The sequence below is a fragment of the Odocoileus virginianus genome, chromosome 12, assembly GCF_023699985.2.
Source record: "Odocoileus virginianus isolate 20LAN1187 ecotype Illinois chromosome 12, Ovbor_1.2, whole genome shotgun sequence".
NCBI lineage: Eukaryota > Metazoa > Chordata > Mammalia > Artiodactyla > Cervidae > Odocoileus > Odocoileus virginianus.
Window position 1 is genome coordinate 41,450,013 of NC_069685.1, and position 26,063 is coordinate 41,476,075.

The 26,063-nt window shown below is 58.9% G+C and overlaps 1 protein-coding gene across 27 annotated transcripts in view; it reads right to left on the bottom strand.

Moving 5' to 3' along the window:
• The window catches only part of FBRSL1 (fibrosin like 1), an 83,379-nt gene that overhangs the window by 49,934 nt on the left and 7,382 nt on the right, over positions 1–26,063 (bottom strand). For 25 of the 27 annotated variants that reach the window (XM_070474989.1, XM_070475013.1, XM_070474993.1 and 22 more), the window contains exons 2-3: positions 17,048–17,248; positions 47–151 (exon numbers count right to left, since the gene is read on the bottom strand). In XM_070474989.1, coding sequence (XP_070331090.1) covers positions 47–151; positions 17,048–17,248 — 306 coding nt within the window. Of the gene's footprint in view, positions 1–46; positions 152–13,525; positions 16,198–17,047; positions 17,249–26,063 lie in introns of those variants that run through there. The other 2 variants (XM_070475012.1, XM_070475001.1) reach the window with 2 other exon arrangements.

Here is a 26,063-nt window from a genome sequence, read left to right on the forward strand (position 1 = left end):
ACCCCAGGGACTCGGAAGTGTTCCCGCAAGCAGCTAGGGTACTCACATCACTGAGTTGGTCCCGAGAACTGCTCCTCCGGGAGCTGGTGGCTTCTCGGAAGCTGTCGCCGTCACTGTTGTGGTCACCCCCTCTGGACACTGCAACCTTCATCTGGGGACAGGGAAAGATGAGAGACGGGCTCAGCACACACACCCTGCAGGGTGGGGCTGGGGCACAGCCAGGCTCAGGCTCCTCCCTCACTCCACCCGGTCCCTCTGGGCTGAAACCCGGGGAGGGGGGCGGCAGGGCAGAGCCAACCACTGACAACCCAGAAAGTACTGCCCATTCCTACCCAAAATGGGAAAGAAGAGCCCAGAGAGCAAAGGGTGAGCACTCAGTGGCATGAACTACTCTCAGCTCTGTCCTTTCCTTTGGCCGGCAGGCGACTGAAGACTCCTGGATGGGGAGCGGGCTGGTGGGTGGCTCCAGCCTCTTCCACTCCGCCAGGGGCCCATGATCACGTGTCAAGACAGGCCTGCCTGTGGCAATTCATCTCTGCTCCCTGCAGGCACACCACTCCTGGGCCCCCTTCAGCCCTCACCACAACCCAGGTCAGGGCTGTGAGGTCTGCAGAGTTGGGTGTGGACCAGCCACTCCCCTCACTGTGTCCTAGGGCCATTACTCAACCTCTCTGTGCCTCCATTCTGTCATCTGCAGCACGAAGCAAGTAGTACCCACTGGGACAGCTGCTGCTGGGTCAAGTATCTGCCGGAATCTCTGTAGGCCAGCCGGCCCTCAGCTCCTTGCTCCTCACACAGAAGCTCTAGTTGGCTGCTCTGTGCCCACTTACAGAGGAAGAAATCAAGGAGAGAGTTGATTAACCACTACGGAGGTTAAGTGACAGTGTGGAAAGTGGATCCAGAAACCTGCCTGCGTTCTTTTCACTTGGAAATAGTTTCAAACCTCACCAAGTTGCAGGGCAGGGACACAAATCACAGCCCCTGACCCTTGACCTCCGGGCCCAGGAAGTCACCACCCCGATCACGCCAGCTCCCAGCTGCCCTCCTGGACTCCCTGGCAGGACTCATTGAGCTTGGCTGTCCCACCACCTCCCGGTGGCTCCAGCTTCCTGGTTCTGGAATATTCCCATGGCTTTGTCTGGACATGCACCGACAGCCCAAACCTTCAACTGTCTGTCTGAGGCTTTTTAGCAACAGACCAAGGCCAGGGCTCCCAGCCAGCACACTGCCTAGCACCCAATGACCCCTGCTCCAGGTGCTGCCGATGTACCTGTGGAGCAGCATGTGGCCTCTTGTCCACCCCCAGACCTCCCCGCCCAGAGCAAATGCTCTCAGCTCAGGCATGCTGAGAACCTGCGCCACGACCAGGGGCAGGGAGGCCCAGTCCTTCGCATCCAGCCATTTTTGTCGTAAGCATCCTTCAGCCCTGGAGACCTCAGCTAAGGCGGAAAGTCACAACGGGTCAGCCAGGTGCACCAGCTGTGCTCTGGGATATTCCTGAGCCTCCAGGAAACCCCAAGACCTGAGCCCTTCTTCCTGCGGACCCCACGGTGGGCTCGCTCTCTCGAGGCTGCCCCTCAGAGCCCCTGCTCCCCAGGGCCAACCTAAGCCCTAGATGGGGTACAAGTTCCCCATAGCCACAGGCCCCTGCACGGTGTGGCTAGCAGAGTGTAATCACAAAACATAAGTGGCACTCATCCACAGCCCGGGCCTGGGTCCAAGGACCCAGGGGAGGGCCCCCCTTCTGGGGAAGCAGGAACGGCGAGGGGGAAGCCCAGCCCTCAGTACTACGCTCCCATCCTGTGGAAGGCCCAAGGAGGGGGCCCAGTCTCATCACAGGCAGAACTCCGCCACTGTGACCCCAGGGGTCCCCAGCCTCACTAGCTCCACCCTGTACATCAGAGTGGTGAGTGCACAGACCTGGGGCCAGTGCTGGCTCTCTGACTATCCTTGAGCCTCAGTTTCCTCATCTGTGAAGTGGGGGTGTCGACAGGGCCCTTCACAGGCTCTATGGGGGTAAGAAGTTCTGTTTGTGAGTCTGAACCCTTCTCTAGCACCGATAAGCACCGATAACCAGGTGTCACTGTTGTCACCAGCTGGCGACAGGTCTTTCTTGCTTCTGGACTCCATGACAGGTCTTCCCAAAAGGAGTGAATATGGGGACTGGGGGAACTTCCTCACTGCCTTGCTGGCAACGAGCCTCTGCAAGAAAACAAATGCCCTCATCCAGTGGTTTTCAAAGTGGGGTCCCTGGACACGCAGCATCAGCACCTGGGAGCTTGGCAGGAATGCAAATAAGCACTTCCCGGCCCCACTACAGACTCGCTGTGTCATCAGGTCCTCTGGGGGATCCTGGTAAGGCTCTAGTTGAGACTCTTGGTTCTGACCTTTAGTAATCACCCCCATGAACCCACCTTCACTATTGGAGGACAGTATTTCAGGTTGGGCTCGGAGCAGGGTCTCTGCCCAAGAAGAAGGCTGGACCCAGAGACACTGCAAGGACAGAACAGGCCTGGCACAGTTGTGCAGGTTGCTCATTGTACAGACACCCAGCAAAGGGGGAGGGGAAATGGAGGCTGAAGAACAGCCCACACACAGCTGAAAGGTGAGAAGGCAGGATGCCACATTCCATTTCATTCAGTCACACAAGTGATCTTCTCTCTAAGCTGGACCCTAGAGAGGATTCCTTATCTTTACTCTTTGGTGATGCCCCGCAGGAGGAGGACAGGCTGGGGTCTGTCATCCTTCCTCAGGCAGTGGGTTTTAGCTCTGAAAGCCCCATTTCCCAGAAAATCCCATTAAACTGAGCACTGTGGCCTGGGAACCATCCCAACCCTGGACGTACTGGGATGGCTGGTCACCTTCTCTTCCTTGGCCAGGCCCAAGCCGGACTCTGGCTGTCCTGTAGCCCCACCTGCTTCCTAGTGGCTCAGAAATGCTGCTGGCCAGCTATGCCAGAAGGCCAGGGATGCCATGCCTCCATTTTTAGCTGGAGGGATCAGATTCTGATCTGGGCCCTGACTGTACTGGGAGGGCAGCTGGGAGCCCCTGTGCCTGGGCCCACCCCTGGGTCTTGTGGTCTATCCCTATGCCCACCAACCATCCTTTATCCATCCATTCACCCTTTACCCACCCATTCATCCTTTATCCATTCATCCACCCTTCCACCCATCTACTTGTCCACTTAACCATCTGCCCACCATCCATCCATTCATCCATCCATCCATCCACCTATCCATCTATCCATGGGAAGATAGACCACTCACCACCCACCATCCACCTACCCATCCAAGGCTTACTGAGTGCCTGGTATGAACCAGCCCTATTCTGAGCAAGGAACATAAACATACCCAAGTCCCCACCCTCCCGAAGTCTACAAAGAGGCCAGCACATGGAGCACGTGGTCGGCAGACGGTCACAGCTGCTCTGGAAGGACAACAGCAGAGAAGAGCAAAGAAGGGGTCACCAGGGAGGGCCTCACTGAGAAAACAACACTTCTGAAAGGTGATGAGGCAGGTCACGAGGCTATTGGGAAGGGTGGGGAGATGGCACTGCCAGAGCAATGCGGCTCCCTGAAGGAGAGGAGAGCCCTAATGAGCACTGGAAGTTTCTGTAAGTTGTGCAGAATTCCTGAACACTGAACAACTGGCTCGTGCAAGGTGGCATACCACAAAAACATGTCCTCAGACTGGCGGGGGCAGGACTCCCCTTGAGACTGGTAGAAATGTGGAAACAGGGCCCTGTTCTCCACCAGGCAGGGTCAGGACACAGCCCTCAGAAGGGCAGGGAGAGGCCCTCCCCTTAGATCAGCATGGCTGGGGCACTGCCATCGGAGCAAAGGTGAGGGACATCACCCTCAGACTGAAGCACCTCGGGAGCACCTGGGGCCCTACGCTTCCTGGCACTAACAGAGAACCCCCTCATGTGACCCTTCCTGGGCAAGGCAACTCCCTAACCCAGTTCCGCAGCAATTCCGGGAGGAAGTGTCGCCTCCCAGGCGGGCTGCCAAGTGCCCTGGGCCACAAACAGGCAGTACGTGGTTCCACTTGACGCTCAGACCCACAGGGTGTACGCGGTGGCGGTCAGTCCAGGAGGCGTGGCTGGGAAGGGGTCCAAGAGGTGGGACCTGGCAATGTCCCCAGGCTACGTCACCAGGTGCCTTCCCTCTATGGGGGACAGGAAACTCCCTATGCCTCGGACACCCCAGGGCTCACTCAGGGGCCCCAGCATCCCTCACTCCAGCAGCGAGAAGACTCACTGGGACTCCTGACCCTTCACAGACCAGCTCCCACCAGGACACAGAAACAAAAGAGCACCAAGAGTCCCTGGATGGCCCCGCACGCCCTCAACAAGGCCTCTTCTGCCCACATCCCAACACAGCGCCTGCCTGCTCCTGAGAGCTGTCTGATGCTCTGTGCGTTCACCACCTTACCGAGACTCATGCCTGAAGCAGGATGCAGAGGCCCTCCCCCACCACGCCTACCTAGAGCCCTGTCGCACAGATGGAGCAGAGATGCCCTCTGCAACATGCTCAACTGCTGCACACGTGCAGATGCACATGCCATCCATCCATGGCGAGAGTGGGAGTGGTGGCCCTAGAGTTTTGCAATGTGCAACCTGAACAGCCATACGTGGCGGCCCCTGCAGGAGATCATTCCCCACCAGATGGCTTCACCCCCAGACAAGTGTCATCCCATGGAGCTCTCAGGAGTGCATACGAGCACACACACACATTCTCAGGAGCTCTGGGCTCTGTCCCATGCCTCTCCCACCTTCCCCCCCAACACCAGCCCAGTCCAGGGGTGGGAGGTGCCCTCTGACCCATGGCTGGTCTGCACTGGCCTCCAGGATGAGGAGAGGCCCACTTAGCCTCCACACCTACAGGCCTGGGAGGGAAAGGGGTGGGGATGGATTGGCTACAGACCCTGGGGAACCCTGAGAAGAGGGCTGTGGCTGAGGCCACCCATGGTCTCCTTCAAATCTGTGAGAGGACATGACCTGGGGGGTGAAGCGAGGGTCAGGCACCCACTAAGCATCAGCAACCACCCCTCAGCCCCAAGTCAGCCGGAACACTATCCCAGGGAGAAGGAAGTCATGAAAGTACCCTCATGACATCCTTACATAAACAGAGCACAGGCTCCTAACAGCCGAGGCACCCCATTCCATGTCTACTCACAAACACCCACAAACAGGCAGGTGCACACGTCTGGCCTCCCAGCCCCAGGGGCCACATGGCAACCCAGGCTGGGGCAGAGACCCCTCCCCTTCACCCCAATCTTCTTTCAGGGACTCCTGCACAAATAATGCCCCCATTGGGGAGCTTTAAAACCACTGGGCCTCCTCAGGGATCAAACATTGTGGGTCTGGGTCTCAAGAGACCTTTCTGGGCCCCCCAGGTGACTCCTGAGTGCACCTCAAGGGCAAGTAGGCAGCCACAGGTCAAGCCCATGGCCCCCACTGGGCCCCTGCCGGCTGGGCTGGGAGGATGAGCTGTGTTCGTCCATGAGAACCGTGTTAGTCTTCTCGATACCACTCTGGTCCCTGCTCATTCCAGCTGATTCCTGGTATCGAGTGTGTTCTACAGGCTCCAAAGTGAGAGCCTGTTCCGTCTACCTGAAGCCCCGACTAAAGCAGGGCCTGAGGCCCTGCCTGTCCTAGGGATGGGGGCCCCCTTCCCCCTTGGATGCCCCAGCCCCTGGCCCCTCTGTCACCCTGGTACCTCAATGCCCCAGGGCTATAAATGAGGCTCTGACCCAGAAGCCCCTTGCTGTCCAACTACTTGCTCTGTCCACCAACATTCCCTGATGCTCAGTGGGGCCTCATGACCCCACTCAACCTGCACCCCCGCCCCATCTCGCACATGCCACCTCCCTCCCCCAGCACATGACAGCAGTGAGGTCAGCCCGTACTTTATTCTGTTCAACAGAACCCCACCCTCTGAGCTCCAGGTCTGTGCTCTGCCTCCAGCTCTGCGGGGAACCTGGGTTTTAGGAGAGGGTCACAGAGCACGGCTGGCCCAGGGAGAGGAACCTTTACGCAGACCATGCAAACACACTCATGAGGGGGGCTGGTGAGCAGGTGAGATGCTGGGATGTGCAAGGCAGGCCAGGGCCCCCTCCCCACCCGACGAGGCCACCTGCAAGGCCTCTCCTTTGCACGCTCGCAGCACACCACTCCAGGTCAGTGTGGAGGACGGTGCCCAAGTGCAGCACTGCAGACCAGTGTCCCCCAGCCGACAGCAGCACCTGCTGGTGACGTGTGGTACTGCAGCCACCGCGCGACCCGAGGGCGAGAGGGAAGGTTCAGGGCTGTGAGTCCGGGTGGAGGCTCCAGAAGGATGGAGTCCACTGTAAGGAGACCCTGGCTCTGGGCACAGCCCCGCCTCTCCCAGGAATCCTTTCCGATGCTCCCTTCACTCCCCTGACAATCAGGCCGGGCGAGGCCCCTCAGGCTCCCATGGCTCCAGGTGTCCCTGAGTGAAGCAGGGTCACTGGGCAGCAAGTGCCCAGTAGGCAGGGGCTGTCCTTTGTCCCCACTACCTAGCAGGGGCCTGCCACCATAAGGAGGGGCCCCACAGCCGGCACAGGGTCAGGAAGCAAGCTGCTGCCCTCGGAGGCTGGCCCTCCCCTCCCACTGTTCCACATCCTCCCCTGGGACTCGGCCGAGTGGACAGCTGGGTGAGTGAAGCATGGAGCCGGACGGGGGATGGAGATGCACAACAGATTGCACAGAGGACACTGGCTGAGTTGAGGCCACAACCCAAGGAGACACACAGCCAGCAGGCTCTGGGGACATGAGCCGTTCATGAGCAAGTGCCATGTGAGTGACAGGACACCCTGCCTGTGCCTGAGCGTGGTCCCTCCTGCTGCGGGGCAGGGGCAGTGCACCAGCTCCTGCCCCCACAGTCAGGCCAGTGCACTCTGGGGGTGTGGGCCATCAGGGCAGGGTCCTCTGGGCTCCATCTGGCCTCTACTCTCTGGCTGAGCCACTCAGCTTGCGCCATTGCTGTCCCCACCTGTCCCCATCTGTTCAGCTGATTCAAGCCACAAGCACCTCCCTGCAGCTGCCCAGCCCCCCTCCAGCGCGAGATTTGAGAAAAGATACCTCAGCTCAAGTCACTGCGCAGCCTAAACCATCCCCCCCCCAGTGGCCCCTCTGCGGGTGAGTGGTGTCCACACTTGCCCAGGCCCCATGCCGTCCCCACCCCAGGGTTCTGGTCAGCTGGCTCCTTGTCAGCTGTCCTTAGGCCTCAGGTTGGGTCACCTCCTAGATGAGGTCTCCCTGATCCGCTAGTCTAAAGCAGCCCCATTTGTTTCCAGGCAGGTTTGTTGTCACCCCAAATCCCCCCACTCACGTCATGTCTGGAATTCCAGCAGGTGTCTTAGTCACCGAGCCCAGACAGGGACCAACGACAAAGCCCAAAGAAGTATCCACCGAATGGGCCATGCCCTTGGCACCCACTCCCCTCTACCCTTCTCCCAACAGGGCCTCCCAGCAAGTCCCCCATGTTTGTGAGGTTTCCGTGAGGGCCACATCTGAGAGTGGGGGTCTGGCTGTGCCAAAGCCATGGAATGGCCAAGCACTCTGCCCACGGGTCCTGCCAGGATGGCTGCACCCAAGGGGATCAGGTGAGCCCGCCAAGGAAGTCGAAGACAAGACTCGCCTGTCCAAGCCTTGCCCAAGCCTTGTCCAGGAGGCAGGAGAAACCATTCTAAGAGGAGTAATGATAAAGCAGTAACCACGGTAACAACGGCATACGTGCCTATCCAGCAGGAACCATGCACGTCAACTCAGTTTTCATCTCTACAACCCGAAACGTGGGTTGTAGTATTGACAGCTCTACTTTACAGATGAGGAAAGAGGCCCAGAAAGGAGGAGTCACTTGCCTGGGGCCACCACAGAGCCCGGGCCTCTAACCATGGAACCACAGCTCCATGTGTGTGGCCACAGGCAGACTGGCACAGAGCCAACAGTGACCTCACGATGAGGTGGGGTAAGGATGCAGTACATCCCAGGGAAGCCCACCTTGGCACCCCCCGCAAGCTACAGCCCAGGCCTCAGAAGAGGGGGAAGTGGGAGAAACCATCTGTGATAATGGGAGCCAGGCACTGTAGCGGCTAACTAGGACCCAGAGGGGTTCAAACTTTAACTGACTCACATAAAACTCTGAGGGAGTGCCACTAGTCCCACTGTACAGATGAGAAAACTGAGGCACTGAGGGGCAGTCACCTGCTCAAGGCCACACAGGTAGCAGGTGTCAGAGCTTATTCCCCACCACGACATTCATCTTCCAGAGGGCAAGGGAATATTCTGGAAGGACTCTACCAAGCCCAGTATGAAACCTTGTGATTAGAAAACCCCTACACTGGCAAATGTGGGCCCAGCAGACCGACGTGATGGTGAACAGCACAGACAGGCCATGTGGATCACGTCCAGAACTCTGCCCTGCTCTCACTCCCTGTGTTGACCAAGAGTCTGGGGCCCAGCCCTCTGCCAGGCTCGGGGTTACCAGGCCTGCTCGGGGGTGCAGATAAGAAATGGGAAATCACCACACCGCAGAGGGGTGAGCCCAAGAGAGGGGCATGGGAGCAGAGGAGGGGCGGTTAATGAGCCAGAAGGCAAGCAGGTCGGGGAGGAGGGAGAACTCAGACCACAAAGGCCCTTTTGGGGCACGTCCAGGAACCAAGACTTCCTGAGGGTGGAGGGGAACTTCCAGGGTGCTTTCAGCAAGGGAAGGGCGTGCTCAAATGGGCCCCTTAGAGGAACCTCACCACCTGCAGATGGGCAGGAAGACTGGAGCTGGCTGTCTTCCAGAGAAAGGTCAGGGTCAAGGGCACAGGTTCTGGAGCTGAGCCACCTGGTTTGAACCCTGGCTCCATCACTTTGCCTGCTTGTCTCGCACAAGTTACTCAGATGCTTTTTTTCTTTGGCTTCAGTATCCTCTGAAAAATGGTACTAGCAATATGCTGCCTCACAGGTGTGGTCACTGGGGACAGTGCCTGGGCTGGCGGTGAAAGGTCAGCTTTTCTTTGCTGGTAACAGGTGGTCGGCTGGCAGTGAGGGGTAGACACGGACATCCAGTTTAGAAAGTCAGTTTCTTCAACAGACACATGACTATTCAGATCATCTATTTCATCTTAGGGCTTCCCTGGGGACTCAGTGGTAAACAGTATGACAGGGCTGTATATTGTCTCTCTGCTTATTTAACTTCTATGCAGAGTACATCATGCGAAATGCCGGGCTTGATGAATCACAAGCTGGAATGAAGCTGGGAGAAATATCAACAACCTAAGATATGCAGATGATACCAGTCTAATGGCAGAAAGTGAAGAGGAACTAAAGAGCCTCTTGATGAGAGTGAAAGAGGACAGTGGCTTGAAACTCAATGTTCAAAAAACTAAGATCATGGCATCCGGTCCCATCACTTCATGGCAAATAGAAGGGAAAAAAGTGGAAGCAGAGATTTTATGTTCTTGGGCTCCAAAATCACTGTGGATGGTGACTACAGCCATGAAATTTAAAGATGCTTGCTCCTAGTTATGCTATGACAAACCTAGACTGTGTTAAAAAGCAGAGACATCATTTTGTCAACAAAGGTCCATATAATCAAAGCTACGGTTTTCCAGTAGTCCTGTACAGATGTGAGAATTGCAACACAAAGAAGGCTAAGCACTGAAGAACTGATGCTTTCGGATTGTGGTGCTGGAAGAGACTTGAGAGTCCCTTGGACTGCAGGGAGATCAAACCAGTCAATCCTAAAGGAAATCAACTCTGAATATTCATTGGAAGGACTGATGCTGAAGCTCCAATATTTTGGCCACCCAATGTGAAGAGCCGACTCATGGGAAAAGACCCTGAGGCTGGGAAAGACTGAAGGCAGGAGGAGGGGGACAGCAGAGTATGAGGCGGTTAGACAGCATCACTGACTCAACGGACATGAATTTGCGCAAACTCTGGGAGACAGTGTAGGACAGAGGAGCCTGGTGGGTTACAGTTCATGGGGTTGCAAAGAGTCAGATATGACTCAACGAGGGAATGATGGGACATTTCATCTTAAGTCTTGTTTTGGTAAGTTGTATTTTTCAAAAACTTTGTTCATTTCAGCTAAGTTGTTCAATTACTGGGATAAAATTGTTTATGTCCCATTCTTTCAATGTCTGTAGCACCTGCAGTGGTATTTCCATTTTAGTTCCTGATGTTGGTAATCCGTGTTCCTTTTTGCTTGATCAATCTAAGTACGGGGGAGTGCTCAATTTTGTTGATGCTTTCCAGGAAACAATTTTTGGTTTTGTTCATTTTCTCTATTGCTTGCTTTCTTGCTCATTAATTATGCTCTTGTTCGGACTCCTCCCTTTCTTCCATATGACACTCTTGCTCTTGTAGCTTCTTCAGGTCACTCATCTTTAACTTGTCTTCTTTTCCAACATAAGCACCAAAGCTAGAGGTCTCACTCTGAACACTGCTTTGATTGCACCCTATTAGGTGCATTCTATATGGTGAATTCTTATTTCCACTTTAATTTTCTAATGAAATCCTGTTCAGAAGGAGAGTTAGGAAGTGGAAGCAAAGGGCTGGCCTGGGTGGGGAAGTGGGCAGTGGAAGATGGCTCCCAGTTCCTGGCCCAATCCCTGGGGCAGATGCCGAGCTCCTCACTGAAGTAAAGGAAGCCCTGGAGCTGTTCTGGCTCATGCTAGCTCAGTGAGGGGGCTGTGGCTTCTGGGGTAGAGGGTATTGGCCCTGGATACACAGACCTGATACTCACAGGGGAGATTTTAGGCTGACAGGTGCTTGGCTTTGTGGCCCAGTGGTGGGGGTTCAAACCAAGGGCTGGCTGAGTGCAAGAATGAGAAAACCAACAAGAGTGGCAAGTGTGAGGAGACAGTGAACTTGGGAAAGACAACTTTCTGCCTCTGAGCCACACTGGGCCAGTCTGAGGCCAACTGAGAAAGAGCTGCATGAGGAAGAAATGCGCTGCCTTTCCAAGACTTGGTACAAAAATAAAGTAGAATATTCCACTGTTAATTTTCATACTAACTACATATTGAAATGATACTATTTAGAATATAGTCGTCCTTCGGTGTCCATGGGAGATTGATTCCAGGCACATTCTTTACCGCTGAGCCACTGGGGAAGCCCCCCAGGAGCCCCCTACAGATACCAGAACCCCACAGATGCTCAAGTCCTTTATATAAAATGATGCAGCCCGAGTCAGCCTTCTGCATCCGTGGATACACAGTGCTGACGGTATACGGAGTTAAAATATGTTAGGGTTAATTTTGTCTCTATTTTAGTGTGGCTTCCATCACAGTCCCAGCAAAGGGAGCTGCTCTAAGCTTCTGCAGTCAGAACCTGCCTTTTATCAAGGCCCCTGGGAACCCCCCCAGGAGTTTGGGTGGCGCCCCCTCAGTCTCAAGCCCTCTAGTCCCACCCCCAGAACAGGCTTCATGTCAGGCCCCTCAGGCAAGGGCAGGTGGCTAGACATGGACATCATCTTCCTCAGACGCCCCAGCTCCCGCCCTGGTGAGCTGCTAGGGATGTTCTGTGGTCAGTGTACACTGGAGGCGGGCCACCAGCTCCCCTGCCCAGCCAAGTGTCTCAGCATGATACATTAAGGGACTGTGTCACATTCCATGTCTGCCTGATCACAAGCTCCCTGGGGCAGGGGTGATCTGCCTTGGTCAAGATGCATCGTGTGCCTGGCGCTTCAGGTGCTGACAAAGTCCTTGTGCAGTGAGTGCCTGGTCCAGGGGCCCATCCTCCCCAGGGTGTCCCCCACGTGAAGGAGCAGAACTCACGGGGAATGACTAGGCGCTCACCTGGGGAGCACCTCTGCTCAAGACAGCTGTGCACACACACACTGGGAAGCCCCGTGCACGGCAGCCGACAAGCAATCTCTTCCAGGAAGCTGCCAGCCTGGACCAGGTGTCCCAGGTGGACGCTGGAGGTGGCGTGCGATCCCCTTCAAGGGCTGGGAGCCTGTGAACTCATCGGGGTCACCCGTGCTCATGCCCCTCCCCACCCACTGGGTGCATCCCAAGGGGTCTTGTTTAGTAGGTGTCATCTCTGTTGCTTTTGGACAGACCACCCCTTATTCAACCTGACAGTAAAACCACAACCACCATCACACATCAGAGGATTAATGGTGACCAGGCGTCGCATCAGGGGCTCCCGTACAGAAGGCACATGTCCCCGCCCCACAGCCCAGTCTGCAGAAGGGGAGGTGGGCCGCACGGTGCAGAGGAGAGGCCCCAGCAGAGCACTCTGCTCAGGCTCCAGTCTCCATCCGAGGGCTCCCTGGGGCAGCACAGGGCCTCCCCTAGACCCCCAAGGCAGCAGCCCCCTCAAAGACTCCAACTCCACCCATCAGGCCAGGCTGCCCCATTCTCCCCACAACGAGGTGGGCCAGATCGCACACCCTTGGCTTTAGGGCCAGGACAACTGCCAGGGCCCAAACCTCTGCCAGCAGGCCATGCAGAGCCCACACAGCTGTATCCTTTGGCCAGCAGGATGAGTCATCAAATTAGAATTAGCCACCAATGTTTGAAAAAAACCACTGAATCCACAGAAAAACCCAGGTTTCCCGTTGTTCTCAGAAACACAGATCTGGCCACACTGGACTACCTATATTTTTTCATGGCAACATGGGTCCCCCAGGACACGACGCATGTGATCCAGTCCCCTCTATGGCCAGTGGATGCCTTGCCCAAATGCACATCCCTCAGGGTCCTGGCACTTTGAACCTGAGGCCAGTGGTGACCACAGTCATGTGGGGGTTAGAGAGCCCCGCTAGGTCCGGATGGAACCCAAGTCCCTTCTTCAGCAGTGATCACACAAGGGACAGCCCCCACCCCCACCCACCAGGGAGTTCACCCACAGTGGGGTGGGGTAGCCCCAGGCTCTGGCGATCCTGTGGGCTCAGCCCTCTTCCCCACCCCTCTCCTGCCATCAGAGATGGTGCCCCCAAGAGTTGTGTTTCAGCCACTAAGTGATACCTAAGTACTGCAGCCAACATTCCCAGAGCACAGAGGCCTAGAAAGGAGGCGACCAATTGTCCACTCCTGGCCTGCCCTGCCCGAGACATGCCCAGACAAGAGCAGGCACAGGGCCTGGAGGCAGAGATGCTCAGACTGCACCTGGGTTGAGAGTTCTTGCCACCCTCTGTGAACAACGGGATAGTGGGAGTCGATGACAAGATCTCAAGCACCTTCAGTGGCATGGAGAAAAAGACCCCGGTGGGGATCCAAGAAACAGGACAGGAGGAGCAGGTCCATTAAGTAGGGTGCCAGGAGGGTGTGGAGAGTCATTATGGCAAGCTGCAGCCCCCAGGCCCACACCACGTGGCATGGTGAGCCATGTCCTGGCCAGGCGCCCCCCTGCCTGGGAACCCCCTCCCCTGGCTGCTCTCCTGCAGCTCAGCTGAAATGGAATAAACAAGAGGCAAGTCCAGATGTGCAGAAAACCACTTGTTGGAATAAATAACTTTCCATACGACACATACTATGTTAAATTACAAACACTGATGCTATTATAAAAATAATGGCACAGCACTTTTTATTTTCTTTAATCAGAAAAATATGTCCCATATTTCTGGGAGGGAGACCAGGTATCTGCAGGCCCTGCTCTGGGTGTCAGGGTCTTCACGACCAAGCAGGGAGGAAGGCTTGGGCCTGGAAACCGGGGTGGGGTGGGGTGTGAGGGGCGGGGTGTGTCTGTGGCCTCCAGGAACCAGGTCACTGCTAGAAGTGGTCATCACAGCCGCGTGAGACGGGCGCATGCAGCACTGAGCCCTGGTGGCTGACGCTGCTCTCCCACCTGTGCTGGGACTCCAGGGGCAAAGGGTGGATGACCCTTGAGTGCAGACGTGGGTCTGGTGGCGGGGTGGGGGTGCGACAGAGAAAGCCTTGTAGTGTAAGGTCCTGATGGGGGACGTCCTGGGGGGCCGGGAGCCAGAAAGCTGTAGGGGACCAGTGGGAGGCTGGGAGCAGACATTCTGGGATGGCCTTGGTCCTGCAGGCTTTCTTGGCCCAAAGCTGGGGAGGCAGGTGGGAGACTCTGCCCTCCGCCTCACTGCCCAGTCACCAGGGTGGAAACAGACTCCCGAGGCGACCCTCCTTGGCACCAGCAGACCCTAATCAACCATGGACGGCCCTGAGTATCCTTCAGGCCCTCTCTCCATGTCACAGGACCCTGGAACTGGACAGACACGACCCTTGACCAGAGAGAGGGCAGGCAAGCAGGAGCCTGGGCCTGGCTCTGCTTGTGCCCACTTAGTGCCTGGTGAGGGGCGTGGGGAATGCACACTGGCCAGATGGAGCGGGACCCAAGGAGGGCAAGCCCTACAGCTGGCACACCTCCCAAAATCTCACACACAGACACACTCTCTCTCTCCATGGACATGCGCACACTTGCAGACCACACACCGCGTACATGCACACACACACTCACTCTCTGAACAGTACACCTGGGCATGGAACTCCAACACTAAAGGACACGTGGGCACTTTTAGAGGCACAGAGAGATGCTGAAGGATCGCCCCCCCCACCCCCACCCCAAGCCTGAGCGCTTGGGGGTAGCGGTGTTCCCTCTCCTGAAGGCGTGCAAGTCACAACGCAGTGGGCACAGTGGGGGTGAGAATGTGGGAGGTGGGAAGGTGCTCTCCTCTCTTCCTGGTGCAAGGGGGCCTCCGATTGGTGGCGGCCCTGAAGGGGGCTCCCGCCTCTGCTGAGCCCTAGCTTCCAACCACAAACAGCCCGGCCTGTCTGGAGAAGGCCTCTGACCAGTCTGACCACACATCTCAGGCTGCAGGGTAAGGGGGGCCTTGGCCCGGCTCAGCAGAGCCACACCTGGGGTGGTCTGGGAAAACAGGCATCAGGCTCCAGGGCTCACGGACGGGGCCTGGCGGGCCACTGCAGGGGTGGAGGATCGAGTCCGTCGTGACCTCAGGGGCTGGCAGGGTTGGCCCGGGGCCAGGAGGGAGAGCTGGGGCTGATGGGCCCGCACCAGGTTCAGCAGGGACTGCCGTGGCTGGCTCGGGGGCCCCAGGAGAGGCCGGCGGGGTGGAGCTGGCCGACCTAGAAGTGAGGGGCGCTCAGGTAAGGGGAGTAACGGCTGGGGCTTGCAGGGCTGGCTCGGGCCCAAAAGTGACCGCAGGGGCTGGCAGGGCTGTTCTGGGCCCAAAAGTGGCTGCTTTCGTCGGCAGGGCTGTTCTGGGCCCAAGAGTGGCCGCTTGGGCGGGTGAGGCTGTTTTGGGTCCATGAGTGGCCGCTTTTGTTGGCACGGCTGTCCAGGGCCCAGCAGTGAAGGTTTGGGGTGGCCAAGCTGCTCTGGGGCTTCAACTAACTGCTGGGGCTGATTGAGACCAAGCAGTGACCGCCGGGGGCGGCTGGGCTGGCCCAGGAGGGATCTTCGGGGCTGGCATGGGGCTAGGAACGCCCGCCGGGGGCAGCAGCACTGGCCTAAGTGTGAGCTGGTGGGCCGGCGACGTGGACGCAGCATGAGGAGCGACTGGGGGGGCTGACACCGCTGACACTGGGCTAGCAGTGATCGAAGGGGCCGGCACCGCTGTCCTGAGGATGCCCTGTTGGGCTGGCCACGGAAACACGGGCCCACCCCTGACCGCACGGGCCAGCAGCGGTGCCAGAGGGCCAGCAGGGACCGGCAGACGTGGCACGGGACCAGGATGGATCGCAGGGGCCGGCAGCGGTGCCACGGGGCCAGGATGGACCGTAGGGGTCGACAGAGGTAACAAGGGGCCAGGATAGACCGTAGGGGCCGGCAGCGCTGCCATGGGGCCAGGAGGGAGCGCAGGCGCCGGAAACGCTGCCTGGGGGCTAGTGCCCAACGTGGCTGGTGGGGCTGAGCTGGGAGTGACTGCTGGGGCCGGCAGGGCTGATTTGGGGCTGGAAGCAGCTGCTGGGGCCGGCAGGGCTGACCTGGGCCCAGAAGTGACCGCCGGGGCTGGCAGGGCTGTCTTGGGCCCAGAAGTGACCGCTGGGGCCAGCTGCGCTGACCCGTGAGTGGCCGCTGGGGCTGGCAGGGCTGCCCGGGGTCCGGGGAAGCCCGACGGGGCTGGCAGCGCTGACACGGGGCTGGGAGTGACCCCTGGGGCTGGCTGGGCTGGAGCTGCTGCTGGCGCTGGGCCGGGCCGTTCTGGTCCCAGTGGTTGGCTGGGAGCGGCCCCCCTTCTGGGGAGCACACCTGCATGGAAGAAAGAGCACGTGTCCACCTGGGCAGGTGTGTCTGCAGACCCCCCATCCAGCCCGGGTCCCTGAGACATGCTGCCCCTCACCAGCATTCCAATCCCCAAGGGAGTTGAAAGTGGAGTGTGAAACATCAAGAAGAACCCCCTCTCTGAAAAGAAGGCGCAAACCAGTGAGTCCCTGAAGAGGAAAGCAGCTGCAGTGCTGAGCCGACACCTAGGACAGAACCCTGCACTCTGGGAGATAAGCCCCTGGCCCCAGTCTCCCTGCCCCATGCCAGCTGGGCTCTGGGTAACAGCAAGGATCACCCCACACTGAGGGCCCGCTCCCAGCGGGGCTGCTCCTTGCACCTGGACCACCAAACAGAAGTGATGTGACTCCCCTCGTCTTGCAGACACTGCGCTTCGCATAAGTTTAGCACATGGAGAGCACCCAGCAATGAGCCTGGACCCCACGCATTACAGACACGCTGGACACCCTGTAGTCGGCGGAGCCTGACAGACGCAATGGGGAAACGGGGCCAGCCTATCAGCGGTGCACCCTCCCGTCCCGCCTGAGTCAAGACCCCCCCTAGCCCCCAGTTCCTGGCCTGGTGTCGCCTCTCTCTGGCTGTGACCCACCCGAGGTGTCTCTTGCCTCTATTCAGGACCCTCAGACTTCCGGCGGATGGGCGCCCCTGGCCCTAGTCCACGTGTGCCCCATACCCCACCCCCGACAACGACGGAGCACGTTGCCAGGGAGGCCCAGCTGCCGATGGGTGGTGTCCAGGTGCTGGTGTGGCCCCGAGGCTGCCCAGGGGCAGAGGGCACAGAGCCCATGGCTCTGAATGGGAGGGGCCCGGGACTCACCTGCTTGGTGGGCTGCAGAGGGACCTTCTTCTTCCCTCGGTCACAGGGGGTCTCCAGGTCCTGCTCAGAGCTGCCTGCCTCCAGGGGCCGCCCGTTCTCACTTGGCTCTGCAGACGGGCAGTTCTCTGCCTCCCGGGGCTTCTTGACAAGGCGACGTTCCCACTTCTCCTTCCGCTCGTGTGGCTTCAGGGCCATGTCCTTCTGCGGGGTAAGGAAGAACAAAGCCAGTTAATCGGTGGTGACCCATCATGGTTCCAAGTGTTAGCTATCCCACCTGTGACACCACGAGAGACTGTTGTGCCAAAGGTGGGGCCCTGTGCACGTGACAGCACCCACCTGGAGGGGCTGTGGCCCGGGCCACAGCTCACGCTGCCCTCACAGCGGGCTGTCAGGCTACCACTCGAAGCTTGCGAAGGAGCCTCCCACCCTGGGGGGGCCGCGTGAGGGGAGTGAAGGGAGATGGAGGGACGGGTAGGGCACAGATGGGTCAGATGAGTATGGGCGGGCCTGTCAGGACTGGGGGTTTGGGGAGGATGACTGGGGTGTTTCCCAAGGAGCCCAGCCAGTAATAGCGTGCCCTGATCCTCGGCCCAGTGTGAAGTCTCGACCGAGCTCACAGGAAGCAGGCACTGAGACTGGTGGCTGTGCTGGCCTCTGTGAGACATGGCCCATCCTGGGAGTAACCCTTGGATTCCCAATCTGAGACCAGGGTGAGCCCTGGGCTGAGGGCCATTACCACAGTAGCTGGCCAAAGGCAGAGATGTTGCAACTCCAGCTGCCTCCTCCTCTGGTCCTAAGCCACCCGTGGGTCTATCAGCCCAAATTCCCTGCAGCCTGGCATCCTGACCAGATGGGAGCTAACCTGGGAAAGCAGTCTCCATCTCAGCCAGGCGTGCAGGCTTTAGTGAGTGACCCCAGATCCAGCCCTAGAGCAGAGATGCGGGCCAGCCCTGCTCACAGCTGTACCCAGAGCCTGGAGCTGAGCCTGACACACAGTGGGGGTTTAACAAGCATGTGTTACACTGATGCTGAGGACAGTGTGGTCTCCCATCCCATCAAGCCTCTGCACTGCCTGCACAGCTCCTACTATGCAGAGGTCTATATGCCCTGCCCCGCCCCCCCCCCCAACACTCACAGCCCTGCCCATGTGCCCGGAACCCAGGAGGACCTGGCACTGACATGCACTGAGCAGGTGAGGTGCCTCTTGCTGGCACCCACGGAGAAGCTGGAGACAGCTACAGCACCCCTGGGCTGCTGAAGAGAGAGGCAAGGAAAAGCCAACAAGGGGCTCAGCAGACTCCAAGAGCATTTGTCCAGGGAGGAGGGGGGGAGGAAAGCCTGAATGAGCGCAGTGGTGACTTTATCCCACAGCCCTGCAAGAAGTGTCCCCAGGCACATAAGCGGGTGGCAGCAAGGACAAGGTCCCAGTCTGCTCTGGTCCCCTGGACTAGAGGCAGGAAACTGAGGTTTTGTGCTTGCCGGGTGGGGTCCTCCAACTCAGGGTCCGCAGCCACCTCAAGAAGACTCCCCACGTCCCTCTTCCCACCCAGTGACCGGGACCCACACTTTCCAGAATTTACCAGGGGCGCCGATGAGGCCAACCAGACTGGAGTTGTCCCTCCAGACACAGAAGCACCCTGACTGCCCTGTCCGATGTGGCCCGTAGCCCAGCCCGGGAGCAACCATGTCCAACTTCAGCCAGACTGACCACCCAGTTCCGCGCTGCACACTGTGGCGGTAGCAGATCCCTTCCCTCTCCCAGGCCCAAACCCACAGGCACATAGACTTGGAGCTCGAGCAGGATGTGGGGAGTGAAATGCCATCCACAGCCTCTCAAGAGGAAGCATGTTGCACCCTGTGACGCCTGCCCCCTCACCAAACACTGGCACACTCACCTTCCTGCACACCCCTGCCCTATCCTCAGTGTCAACTCAGGGGTATCAGGAAGAGAGAGGAATGGTGTCCCAGTGGGGATGGGGGCTCCTAAAGGTCAGCTGAGCCGTGGGGCCACAGGTGGGGCACTTGTCCTGGGACATCCATGAGGTCAGACTGCTGCCACGCAGCAGTCCTGTCAGCCTGGAACTCAGGTCCCCACTGATGACCTGCCAGGCCCACAGTTGTGGATCTGACCAAAGTTCCAAAGGCAGATTCTGCCTGAGTGGCAAGGGGGACCCAGACTTGCTGGGTGCAGAACAGCCCCCTTCCCATGCTCACACTCTGGGTTATCAGACCCCAGAGACACCCACAGGTCACCTGCACTTTTGTAGCCGCCTCTGGAACCCCCCAGGGCACCAGCTTGTCTCAGTCGGAAGGGGCCACTCCCCACCTCATGCCCCGCTGACAAGAGTCCCTGCTGATCCCAGGACTTCCCATGCCTGCCCCTCCCACAGGAATCAGGCCAACTCATTACAGTGGCAGTGAGCACCGACTGTATGCCAGCTCGGCTCCAGGCACCTGGGATCAGATCAGGAGGGAGCCGGCCCATCAGGCGAGTTGTCATGACTCCCAAAAGGAGAGAAGGCTAATGCAGACAAGGAAGTGGAAGGGAAGGAGCCGCTTCAGAGGTGCATGCCTGTCTCCTGGGGACGGGAGGGAGGCCAAGAGGAAGGCTCTGACATCTGACCGCAGTCAGCAGCTGGCCCTGCATGTGGCCACGGGCTTCCCTGGGGAACAACACTGATGCTGTGCCTCCACTGACAGAAAGCACTGGTGAACACAACAGCTCGCTTCCCACACGCAGGGTGCTCAATACATATGGACTCCTGCTGTGCCCATGACACATGAATGCCAACCCCTTTACAGACAGAGGCCACGGCCCAGAGAAGTCCAGAGAGATTCCTGGTCACCCAACTGTAAGCAGCGAGGCCCCCAGAACCCCCACCTGTCCACTGTCGCCAGGCTGCAGGTCTGTCCCCTCAGAACCTCACTGACCACCCGTGGGTCTCCACCTCCCCCCAGCCTCCCATCTGAAGGTGGAGAAGGCCATAAACCCACTCAGAAGGCTTCCTCACGGCAGGGCGGGGCTTTTGTCCCACGTAGGTCTTCGGCAGACGGGACTGGGCTGGCCCACATGCAGGGAGACGCCTGCCACACTCAGTCTACAGATGGAAATGCAACCTCGTCCACACACCCTCCCGTCTGACCGAGCACCTGTGGCCAGGCTGACACAGCACTCGACAACACAGGAGGCACGGGCAGACGCCACCTAAAGGGCCCACAGGTACGGGGAGGCGGGGCTTTGAGGCCTCTCCCCCCACCCCCCCACAGGTGTGCACGTGCACATGCACACCCAGATATCGCAGCGGAGACAGGAGGCTGGGGCGGAGTCCCCACGCAGGACACTGCAGCTGTGCTGAGCAGGCCCCTGGGCCCAATCTCCCATCCCTTGGAGCCCCGCCCCTTCCCAACACGGGCGTTGTGACTTTCTTGTTGACACAGAAAGTGGCAAGCTTTCTCTCCCCACCCTCCCGTGGACCACTTCATTCTGGAAAGAGTAAGCCTCCTGCCCCTGTGTGGCCTGATCCTGAGGTGCGCACCTCATGCGTTACCGTGGGCTGAGCTCTCACAGGGAGGAAGGAGCAAGCTCCCACCTCAGAGCCTTCTTAGGGCCATCCAAGGCCACTTTTGACCTACATGGCTGAAGTTACAAAGGCTGTTTCTGGTCCAGGGGATAACCTCTGAGCTCTCACATCTGAGCCCCAGAGAGAGAACAGGGCTGCCTGTGACAGAAGTCTGAGCAAAGGGAGAGAATGTGTGGACGGTCCACCACCAACCATGAAACCTGCAGGGGCAACCTGCCCTAAGGGGTCACATGGTGGGGGGAGGGATCTGTCTTTCTAACAAGCATTTGTGAACCAAGGAGACAAAATGGGCTGGACAGGGAAGGGAAGCAAGCATAGGGGTGACTTATGCGGTGGGCGCTGCAGATAGAACCTCCTCCGGGACCCTACCCCCTCTGGGCCGGGACTCTTCCCTCCCCCTGCCACTAGCCCCAGCGCCTCGGCAGGCTCTGGAAGGGCCTCAGGAAAAGTCTAGGTCATCTCTCCAGACACATCGGGCCACCGCATCATTCACGTGGTAAAAAGGACACATCTGTCAACCACGAATTGTTCTAACTTGTCACTTTTACTGTTATTTTTTCTTTAAAAAACTACCAGATTGTCAGAAAACTTGAAACACTAGTGCCTCTCTCCCCTGGACTGGACTCAGTCCAGCTCCAAACCGGCCACAGCCCACAGTGTCACGTGGGGCCCAGGACAGGACCTTCTGCGTCTGGAAGAAGTGGGGAGTGGGAAAGTCACCTGCCCTGACCAAGTTGCCATGCACCCGGCGTGGGCCCTGTGCAGACAAAGCTCCCCAGCTTCCACAGGCAGGAGGCCTCGTGCCACACACGTCCTGGCTCCAAGAGAGGCCCACAGCATTTCCCGCCTGAAGGTTCGAGAGGATGAACTCTAAAGCCAACAGCCCTGCCAGTTTCCTCTCCTGGAAGGAAATTTGCTATCTCAGCAGGACTTCTCTGGAGCAGGGCTCACCGGGGGCCAGACGCCGCTCCCACAGCGAGTCACTGCCCTGAGAATGCTCCCAGAGCTCCCCGGGCTTCTGTTCTATGCATGTAGCTGGTGGGCACGAGCCAGCCCTGCCCCTGGTGCCGGGGCTGGGGCCGCCCTCGCCTGTGAGGCCCCAGTCCTGCGGTGGAGGGGGGTTGCCTGGGCCCCTTTAAAAAGGCTTAGCCATGCCTGGGCACATGCAGGGTCACTGCTCTGCCAGCCTCAATTTCCTCATCTGGAGATTGGAGCGGCAGCTGTGCCCAGGCCTGCAGGGGTTTTACCCACAGCTGCTTCTGGAGCCACACTGCAGGCCCACAATGCTTGTACTACAAGTGCTTCCGAGTACAAATGGGGCAATGAGGCACTGCCAAGGTTGTGACGATGCAGCATGAGCCAGGACAAACTCTAGTGCTCCAGGGTCTGGGGTCATGTCCACCAGCAACCCAGGAGCCTCCAGCCAGCCCCGGGGAGTGGCCAGCTCTTGCCATCACCAGAGGTGACACGTGAGGTGACCCTGGGTGGGCTGTCCAGGTAGCCCTCAGTCAGCATGGAGGCTCCGGGCCGCACCTGCGAGCACACATGGGCAGATGCAGCCATGCAGACGCCGGCACGCTCACCCGCACGCAGGGGGCCCTCAGAGCGGGTGCTGCTGGGCATGGAAAAGTGTACAACCCCTGGTCACCTGAGGCAATGGCCTGGCAGTGAAGTCCCCGATTGACCAGGCCCTTGGACCCTCCTTGGACCACTGGGGTGGGGGACAAGCTGCTATGAAATCACAGATTAGATTTTCTTGTAGCAATTTCATGTGACTATTTTTAACTCCCCTAAACATTAATACTATGCAGCACCAATAAAATTTCAAACTGTGCTTCAGTAAACCAACCATGGAGAGATAAAAGTAATTAAAACTGGCAAACACAGACTCAGAATTGTTCCCCTCACTGGGGGCCGAGGCTGCCTGCTCCCACGTGGATCAGGCCCTTCCAGGCCGCAGACTCTGCAGGCAAAGGCGTGGCCACCTCTCTCCAACTGAGCAGGAGACCCCTTCCACACTCTTGTGAACCATCTTGGGGTCTGTTCCCCAATACCTGGGCCCCAACTCCACAGAGCTCACCCCTCCTCACCAAACGTGGACAACTCTCGCTGCCCCCTCAGCAGGGTGAGAGTGCAAACGGCCCCCGTGGACGGCCCACCTGAGGCCTCACCACTGCCTCCCGCCCCACCTGCCCCTTCACTTCCTGGAGGGAGGCCTTGTGGGATGGCCATGTCACCCTGGGACATGGCCAGGGGACTGGAGTGGCTGAGGTTGCCTGTCTCCCAGAACCTCCTGGACTCAAGGGCCCCAGCAGCGCTCCCTGACTCCTGTTTCAGGCACCTGCTCTCTGTGGGTCCAGGAGTTGGGGTCAAATCCCACCTGCCTGCAGTCTGAGTGTGGGCCCCACCCATCCTACCTTCAGAGCCTCACCCTGGCTCACCTGGCAGGCTGCCATCTCCCATCAGAGCTCGTCCGCCCCAGGGCCTTGGCCCAGCTGCTTCCTTTGCCCTGGCATGCACATGGCTCACTGCCCCTCACCCGCAAGTTTTGGCTCAACACTCCGGCACCCGCTTACCTCAGTAACATCGCAGCCTCTCCACCCTGCTCCTCTAGGCTGTGGTTCACACCCTGGGGCAGAGACTCCACGTGCAGCTGCTTCCTCCCAGCAACTGGGGGAGCCTGTGGCTTACTGCCAGGGTCTTTCCCCAGGAGGTAACCCCTTCCCCTCCCCCCAGCCAGAAAGCAGTTAGGCTGCACTGCCCACCAGCATCCGATGCCCCCACTCCCCAAGTGACCAACTCTCCATGTCTGCCTGGGACTAAGAGGGTTCTGGAGCCATGGGACTTAAGCGCCAAAGTCAGGGAAGTCCTAGAGAGACAGGGAAGGAAAGCCTTGTGAACCACGACAAGATGATCTGCCTCCATTTACACAGGTTTTGCTAGAGCCCCTCCCCGCCCACACAGGGAGCAGAGAACCAAATGGGGGGCTGAGAGGGTCCTCCGCCTGCCCTAACCCCCGCCCCGGGCCCTGCTCCAGGTGAAGGAAGGCCACAGGCACCTCGGGCCCCAGCCGGGGACCTGTCTGGGCTCAGGCGCTGCACTTGGAACTGGCTCAGCTGTTCTGTGGGGCCAGGTCCAGTCTCCCCTCCAGCTGCGCCACCCGGTCAGAACTTCCTCCCTGACCCGTCCCCCGCCTATGTCACACCCACACCGCCCCAGCACCACACCCAGTATGCTGACTCTCTAGGCAAGGCATCCCTGAGGGTCCCCTTGCCCGAGGGCTGTTTTCTGAAGACCTCACTGACACCTCTGCTGCTCTGGAAGCTTCCAGGACCTGCCTCGTTGCATCCTGGTCCCACTGTGCTGCTCCTCAGGGCCCTACCCCGAGCACCTGCCCATAGTGAGCGCGGGGCACTGAGCACCTGGTGATGTGGGCTCGGCTGGAGGGCAAATGGTCAAGGGCAGGGAGTCAAGAGCCCGGCTCCAGCAGCCTCAGCCAGTGCCTACCAGGCCCAGCTCCTGGCACATGAGCAGGGAGCCCCTCCCAGGCCCTGTGAAGGTACCCACCTCTTCCCATATCCACTGACTAAGCCCCTGCCGTCAGGACAGAGAACAGTCACCTGGAAACAGAACATGCAGACCCACCCACCCTGTGGCTGAAGACCAGCCAGAGAGATGACTGACGACGCAGACAGAGGTCTGGGCAAACTGGAAGCGCCCAGTAGATGAGGCGGCGTGGAGGTGGACAAAGACAGCCACCTGCCCAGATCTGCGCCCAGTGGATCTGCTTGAGCCACCACCCAACACTATGTCCATGCGTGGGTCCCCCACCCCGTGACCGGGTCCGACCCTCTAACCTGCACTACACTGGGATTTGATGGTCACAAACCACCGTTCTGACAACGACATAAGGTTAGTCTCTGCTCAGGAAACCACAGGCCATGAGCCCCGCCCCCGGAGGCTCAGCACCCGCTCCTCCACAGCCAGATAGTGCATCCCATGCTCAACCAGGACTGCCACAGCTCCTCTCAAGCTCATGGTCCCGGGAGCTCCCCCTCTGGCCCTGGAATCTGCACAGCTGTAGCCCGGCCCAGCGGGGGAGCGGCCAGGACGGCTGCTGCTGAACCATCTCATGCTCGTGTTCTGTGTGGGTGGAGGATGAAGAAAAACAAGCTAAGAGAAGAGATAGGGAGGTACAGGACCACTAGTAGGTACTTCCACCTTATCACCCCGAGATGAGGAGAGTGAGGCCCAGAGCAGGCACAGGGCCACCCTGGCTGATAGGAGGGCCTCAGAAGCAGCATCCTGAGCTTGCTCTTGGGAGATGACGAGAGCTGGGCAGGGCCCCGCAGCAGCGCTCCTTGGGTGCAGGGCCCGAGGTGAGGAGGGAGGCAGGGCCAGGCCTTGAGGGGAAGGAACATGGGTTCATTCCATGGACAACAGACAGGGGACCCCTGGGGAATCTGGGTCAGGCAGAGATGTGATTTCAGGAGTCAGGGGCCCTTGGCTTTATCCAGATGAGTCTATGAGCATTCCTGTCTGACAAATCCTCACTGGGGCTGCAGGTGGAGCCAAGACTGAGGTGAGGGCAGGCTGAGTGGAATGTGGGAAAAGCATTGGCCAGGGGCCTGCCAGGGTCTGAGCATCAGCACACAGCGCCAAGCCTGGGGGCCAGAGGGGACAGCTGTGGTACGTGAGGGCAAGTAAGAGATGGGATCGTGGCAGAGCCCATGGGTCCCTGTGGGGACTAGCTCTCATGAGAGGTGGGAGACCTGGGGCCAGGACCAGGAACACCCCCGCCCTCCCCCAAGGCTGGAGAGTGTCTGCAGGCAGAGTGGCAGCTGCCGGGCACCCAAGGTGGCAGAATACGTCAGATTTGGGGCAACCAGTGGGACAGGGCAGGGATAGAGGATTCAGAACATGGCTGATGGCCACAAAGGGCTGGAGCTCCTGTGGGGGCTGGTCTGGAAGTCCCACCAGGAACCTGATCCCCACAGGGCTAACTCTTGACTCAGTGTGAAATCGTGAGGGCCCTCCCTCCAGAGGACAGGAAAGGCAGGGTGGTCGGACATGCAGCCCCGGGCCAGAGTGGTGAAGCCCAGGCTGGACAGGTGGGAGCCCTGCCGCTCTCTGGCTACAGGGCCTCTACCCCCAGTCCCCTGCCCCTCCGTGGTACAGCACAGACCCAGGTCCTGTGCCTGGTTCCCATCCTGCTCTGCTACTTGCCAGCCATGCAGATTCAAGAAGTAACTTAACTCCCGAGTTTTCAGAGGGGAAAACTGAGGAGAAAATGGGAACACCATGCACCTTCTGTAGGGGATGCTGGGAGGGTGAGGTGAACCGAGGCCCTGGCTGCTGTCGTTCCTGTTGGTGTGATTTTCGGCATCACCACTGACTGGGCCAGGCTCTGGGCCCCCAGTACTTCCCTGGCAATG